This window comes from Chiloscyllium plagiosum, chromosome 7 (genome assembly GCF_004010195.1).
Source record: "Chiloscyllium plagiosum isolate BGI_BamShark_2017 chromosome 7, ASM401019v2, whole genome shotgun sequence".
Classification (NCBI taxonomy): Eukaryota; Metazoa; Chordata; class Chondrichthyes; order Orectolobiformes; family Hemiscylliidae; genus Chiloscyllium; species Chiloscyllium plagiosum.
Genome location: NC_057716.1, coordinates 86,277,676 through 86,284,866, shown reverse-complemented (window position 1 = coordinate 86,284,866; position 7,191 = coordinate 86,277,676). Strand labels below are relative to the sequence as shown.

General features: G+C 37.6%; 1 protein-coding gene across 1 annotated transcript in view; it reads right to left on the bottom strand.

Annotated features, from left to right (window-relative positions):
• Positions 1-4,726, bottom strand: part of mmadhcb (metabolism of cobalamin associated Db) — a 17,609-nt gene extending 12,883 nt beyond the window's left edge. Inside the window, exons 1-2 of the mRNA XM_043694145.1 lie at positions 4,570-4,726; positions 3,853-3,983 (exon numbers count right to left, since the gene is read on the bottom strand). Coding sequence (XP_043550080.1) covers positions 3,853-3,983; positions 4,570-4,711 — 273 coding nt within the window. The 5' untranslated portion in view covers positions 4,712-4,726. The remainder of the gene's footprint in view (positions 1-3,852; positions 3,984-4,569) is intronic.
• Between the last annotated feature and the right edge of the window lie 2,465 nt (positions 4,727-7,191).

The following is a 7,191-nucleotide window of genomic DNA, read 5'->3' as shown; positions in this document are numbered from 1 at the left end:
GTTCTTTACCCAGAGAGTGGTGGGGGCATGGAATGTGCTGCCTGTGGGAGTAGTAGCAGAGTCAGAATCATTGGTGACCTTTAAGCAGCAATTGGATAGGTACACGGATAGGTGCTTAAGCTAGGACAAATGTTCGGCACAACATCGTGGGCCAAAGGGCCTGTTCTGTGCTGTATTGTTCTATGTTCTACCTATGTTCTAACCCACTGGAGAAAGGGCAGAATTTCAATGACCATCAAATGCTTGGACCAAAACGCAAGACTAGCAACTTGTTGCTTCGGGAATTTGACAGGGAAATCTGCATTCTCACTGAGCTGTAGCAAAAATACATCAAAGTAATCACCATGTTTATTATTCTTCAACTAAGCATTTATTATTTCGACCGTAACAAAAATACAAAGTTATTGCATTGTTTCAATGCAATAGATGTGAGTTTTTGAACATAAGTCACTTGTTAGTCCTTTTCAATATGTCCAAGTTATGGTTTCCGACAATTGAGATTGTCAATTGAGAAAACAGCTGTTTGGGATAGTTCCAGATTCATTAGCTTCTGCACATATTTTTTCACTATGATGAAATAAATTAACAATATAGTTTATTTAGAGAAACCATAATAATGACAAATATGCTCTTGACAATATTCTTGGCTACTGTTATTTAGCATCAACTTCAATTAATAATGACAGGACAGCAGTGGTGAAAATATTTGGACAAATATTCTGGAAATTTCACATACTTGCCCTAACCCAAACTTGAAATAAACTGTAATATAGAAATAGAAGTTAAAACATCATTGCTCATACACAATTTTGTTTTTGCTGATTACTAGGTTAATGTAAGTGCACAGTTCAAGGGTACATTGTATTAATTGTTGGGATTAACATTTACTAGTTGAAAACCCTAATTTGATCCAGACAATAAGAAAAACATTGTTTAATTCACATGGCGATGTCAAATTTGATGAACTATTTTACATAAATAAACATTCATCTATTTGGAGATGCTGCTTTTTAAAATCAGTTATGAATGTGACAGGAGGACATCTTGCATATAGATACTCACCACAAGATATAAATGTGCCTTTTGACTTGTTTGGGGAATAATAATGTTAGATGGCTATTGCCAATTAATTGAACTGAATCAAGTTTAAGTAATAAAATTATTTACATTTCCTTTTCCATTTTCTGCAAATATGAAGTATATGATGTTGCTTGTTTTGTTCCATTTATTGGATACAAACAGCAGCTGAAGATTTAAAACCTAAGGAATTTTTTTTATGATTGAGAACATTACTTTGTTTTGAGAGAGAGTGAAATTAAAGTAGTCAGGAGTTTATTGCTGAAAAAGGAGTGCCATCTACTGATAGCAGCAAGCAAACACTGCCAGCAGGTTATTTCAATATTTGAAAAACAAAACTAGATGATGGAAATCAGATAAAAACAGAAAATGCTGGAAATATTCAGGTCATGTGTGCTCTGCAAAATAGTTAGCACTTATGCCCGATACCTTTCATCAGAACTATCGAAGGGAAAACTCCTCTAACCAGACTCACTCCTCCCTCTTAGTAAGGCATCACTTTAAATATTCAAGTGCCAGCATTTTGTCTTTTTCTGCCTGCCTAAGAGAACAGAGGTTTCCAGCTCATTACTGTATCAGTCAACTACATGTTTGGCTCTCAGCAATCTTTAAATAAGGCTGTAAATTGAAATCCTCTAATCAGTGGAGGAGAATATTGGTACAAGCTTTTGTCACTTTATAGGTATCAAAAACCTCATTCCATTGTAAGATGAGAGTGTGACCTTCTGGACTGCTTTCCATCAGAACAGATTGGAGTGGAAACTTTAGAGTACTTTTCTGCTATTAGCCCTGAATGGTTTTCTTCATTTTTTCCCCCACTATCTCAGGTGATTGCAAAGCTGTGGGGCTGGACATGAGTTGACATTTGTGGGTGATATGAGGAACTTTTAGCCAGCATGACTGGGCTATCATGATGCAGGGCAGACTAGCTGGTCTTTTCCTGCCTGTAACTGTGCACGTTCACTTGTAATTTAAAACATCTCCTATGGTCAGTATTCTCACAGGATCATAAGATTCACAGCAATATTAACTAATTCGATAAAAGCAACATGCTGTAACTGCTGGAGTTCTGAAATAAAAATAACGTATTAGTGAAACTCAATAGATCTGATGGCATCTATGGAGACAGAAACAGTTTACAGTTTGAATCCAATATCACTCTTCTTCGGGACTGCTGAAGAAGAGTCATATTGGATTCAAAATGTTGTGTTTCTCTCTTCAAAAAATGCTGCCAGATCTGCTGGACACTGCTTACTTACTTCAAATTCACCAAAACACATGCACACAACAACATTTGAGCGCACACAGCACACTGCTTGCTGTAAAAACAACAGAATGCTAACCCAACCATTAATAGGTAGTTTTCTATTATTTTTACCTAATGCAAACAGCACCACTGTGATGAACACATGCCCATTTGCATGAGAATCAGACCAAAGACTGACGGCAGTGATTAAAAAAAACCTTCGTCATTTACAATTGTCTGTACAAACCAAAGCTAACAATTGCTGCACTAACCCAACTAGACCTTATCAATCAATTTGTCTTAAAGCCACTCTATCTCCAACATTTCTCAAAGTGATTCAAGTTAAAGACCATCAGAGGAACCAATGTTAATAATGCAACCTCTGACATTGTCATTATGCTGTTAGGATTTATTTCAAAGCAATAATCAAAATGTTTAAGATAGATTACAAAATGGCTTAAATACGGCTTGTCTCAAAATTAAATTTCATTTAAAAATAATGAGTCAGAAGTAAAAGACATCAATAAATTAGTCAAGTTCACCAATGGATCACGAAAGCCCAAGACAAAGGCTTTGATACAGCAAGAAAGCAGATGGAAAAAAAAAGGTGAATGGAAATCATGGGATAAAACATACCAAGCTGCAAGATGCTGAGTTCTGGCTATATCCTTACATTGCTTTTACTTGTCAGAGTTAGATAGATTCTTGATTGGTAAGGAGATCAAGGGTTACCAAGAGAAGGCAGAAGAATGGGTTTAGGAAAAATATCAACCACGATTGAATGGCAGAGCAGACTTGATGAGCTAAATGGCCTAATAATGCTCCTGTATTGCATGGTGTAACAGTGGAATGCAGTTTACCTTGGGCACCGCTAAATGGAAATTTTCTAATTTCATTGTATTACATGCTCAAGAGGCTTACTGGCATTCCATACTTCGAATATGTCAACATTTTAATCAATTGGTTCAGACATGTTTTGGTACACCCCTGGAAAAGGTGAAGATTAAACCTGCACAATTTGGCCAAGAGTAGGGACACCACCAGAGTGTCACAAGACACACTCCCTCAACTTAAGCTTTCTTTTGGATCAACATGTTCAGATGTTTTGTGATACATGCACCAGAAATGTATTTCTTGAACACAGACCCTTTGGCTGAGAGGAAGGACATTAACACCATGCCACAAGATCCCTTATCAAAATGTGGAATTTCTAATCTTAGGAAAAGTCAGTCTAAACTTTATGGGCCCAGAGTGACTGCCCGCTACTTTACAACTATTTATTTGGCTAACTACATCCAGTAACTCCATGCGTCTCATCAGTTTTGCTAATTACAACTGAGTATATTAAGTGAAGTTTACAAGCAAAGGAAAAGTCAAGTAAATCAAATCAGCACTGAGAAGGTAATGTTTTAAGTTTAGAATTAGTTTGTAAGATGGCTGAAAGAATTTTTGATCAAGTTTTTAAATCCACTTTTCTCCCTTCAGGTGCATTTCACATTTCCCTATACACATTTTAATACGTTACTTACTTTCTCCAGTAGCTGCTCACGTTCCTCTTCTACTGCTTCATTCCATATAGTCATATCATTAACACTTCTTTGCGTTACAGTAAGTACTGTGAATCCTACAACTGGAGCCTCAGGAAACATAGATTGAAAATCTTGAAAAACAACAAGACCACTAAATCAAATCTCTGTGGCTCAAAACACACAAAATCAAAAATTTTATTGTATGCCCATCTGACATTCAGCTTTTATTGATTCTAAACTGGCACTGCATTAGTTGACTGATGGTTTTGAGCTGAGTAAAGCTGAAACATGGACTACTAGTGAAAAGAGACAATAAGTTTCTCCTTCCTGATCCAGCAGCTCAACTGCTGCATTTCTGCTTCATGCAGAAAGTTTTGAAAGGTATTGCATACACTTTGTTATCTTGTATGATTAGAAATGTTTAGCAGTTATATAATTAGGAAAGCATCAGTGGCATAGACTGAATATGGTCTTCATTGTACCTCTCAATCAAACGAAAAGAGAAAACCATAAGATAGTGAAAGGGACACGATGCAGTTAGACCATCGAAAACGTATGCCTGTCCGGGGATGCGCATCGACACGTACGTATGTACGTACACACACACGCGCGCACACACGTTCATGCCGACCAGATATCCCAAACCAATCTGGGTCCCAAGCTGCATTTACTTTAAGTCTAAAAGCTTAAATTCTACATAAAGACACTTAAACAAACCTTTGCGAAGAAGTTCTGGGCAGGTTTGTATTGCACATTCCACCTTTGCATTCTCAAAATAATTTTCTGCAGCTGTGAATTCCTGTGGTTGAGGCTCAGCTTCATTTCCCTGAAAGAAATGTGATATATTGTTATGGACCATGCCAGACCTATCAAAACATTCTTAAGCAGGTAGCCCCAGACCATAAGTTTGCAATTTGTTTTGGTAAAGGGCACAGTAAAAATTACCCAGATTAAGTTAGGTAGGTTGACTACTAGATATTAAAAACTGACAAAAATTTATTCACAACCTTACACAATGAAACACAAAGAACAGAATAAAGAATCCCTACAGAACTCAACCTATCCAACTTGATTTAATTATGCTGTTCCGAATATACACACAGTCCAAATAAGCAAACTCCCTTTAAAACCCAGTATAAATGGAATACGTGTTTACTGGTTGAAGTTGAAGAGCAGAAAAGTGACAGTTTCCACACAGCTCCCTGTTGAATTTCTAACCAGTTCAAGACTGAACTAAAACTGCTCAGCTAGAGCACTGACCATTCCTCTCTTTATATAGGTCACTTCTAAAACAGGATCACTTTGGCACGAAGTCTCATCTGTTTACATATAAACAAAAGGCCTCTCAATACTCTTTAATCTCTGTACTAAACCAGACTGATAGGAGCCCAGCCTGGTTTATTGCCCCTCTGAAAAAAAAATCAAAGGACAGAGTCTCCTTCAGCCAAGGTACAGCTTTGAGGAAAAAAAAGGGACTAGCTTTGTGACAATATAAAGTATAGGTTATTACAAAATAAAAGCTCGTGGATTAGTGGTAATAGCAATAGCAATATATTGGCTAGTTAACAGGAAACAGTGATTAGGCATGGTAATTTTCTGGCTGGTAAGTTATAATGAGTGATGCACCACATGGTTCATTGCTGGGACCTCGATGTTTTTTTAAAGTTTTCGTGATTATATTGAAAATGAACAATCAATATTCAACATTTAATATTTGACTTTAATGCCAGAGTTTTTCCATGGACTACAAATAGCACTAGAAAGAATACTACTGATCTAAAATGGCTTTTGTGACTACCTGACAAACCCAGGAAACTAACACAGAAAACAGGAAACTGGCTGCATCACCCTTATCATTTTAAAAAATAAAAACTGAAACAGTGGGATGTCAAGAAATTTGCAGCTCTTGTTCTGAGCACACTTGAATAATTACTTCATTTATTCAAAGTGAAAGAAGTGTTCAGTTTGAAAAAGACAATGAAACTGGAATTGGGATATACAAATCATATTTCACCTGCTTGTTATGAGCAACAAGTGAGAAAGCAACAAGAACATATAATGGCGGAGATATTGAAAGTGCTTCTCTCTCGATTTCAAAAAGCAACACAGGTAGAAAAGCAACATGGAAAACCATTTTTCACTGCAAAATCATGCAAGCTTTGCCACTCTCAAAAGTGACGAGACAACAGCTAAACTATTGAGACTTAGGCCTCACTCTTGCATCTCAATGTTTCTAGAAGATGCAACTGCCTGTACATTCTTGGCTACGTAGACATAGAATAATACAGCACAGTACAGGCCCTTCGGCCCTCAATGTTGGCTGACCTTTTATCCTACTTGAAGATCAACTGAATACATACCTTTCATTTTACTATCATCCATGTGCCTATCCAAGAGTTGCTTAAATGTCGCTAATGTATCTGACTGTAGCACCACCACTGGCAGTGCATTCCAGGCACCCACAACTCTGTAAAGAACCGACCTCTGACATGTCCCCTAAACCTTCTCCCATTCACCTTAAAATTATGCTTCTTTGCAACAGACATTTCTGCTCTGGGAATAAGTCTCTTGACTATTCATTCTATCTATGCATCTTATCATCTTGTACATCTCTATCAAGTCACCTCTCACTCTTCTTCACTCCAAAAAGCCTCAGCTTCTTCAACCTTTTTTCACAAGATATATCATCTAGTCCAAGCAGCATCCTGGTTAATCTCCTCCACTGTCTAGAATCCTCCCTTTAACCCTGTATTCTGCATTCAAACTTGACCTCCAAAATTAATCACTTCATACTTTTCCAGGTTGAACCTCATTTACCACTTATCAGTCCAGTTCTGCCTCCTGTCAATGTCTCGTTGCAACCTAGAACAGCCCTCCACACAATCTACCACTCCACCAAACTTTGTCATCGGCCAAACTTAGTAACCCAACTTTCCACTTGCTCATCCAAGTCATTTACAAAAATCACGAAGAGCAGAGGTCCCAGAACAGATCACTATGGAACACCACTGGTCAGGCTGAATACTTTCCATCATCTTCCACCCTCTGTCTTCTATGGACCAGCCAATTCTATATCCAGAGAGCCAAATTTCCCTCATGCCTCCTTATTTTCTGAATGAGCCTAATATGGGGAACCTTATCAAACACCTTGTTAAAATACACCATATCTACTGCTCTTTCAACGATTTTTGTCAAATCCTCAAAGAATTCAATAAGGCTTGCAAGGGATGACCTGCCCATCACAAAGCCATGCTGACTATCTCTAGTCAAACTATGGTTTTCCAAGTAATCATAAATCCTGTCTCTCAGGATCCTCTCCAATAGTTTGCCCACCAAAGA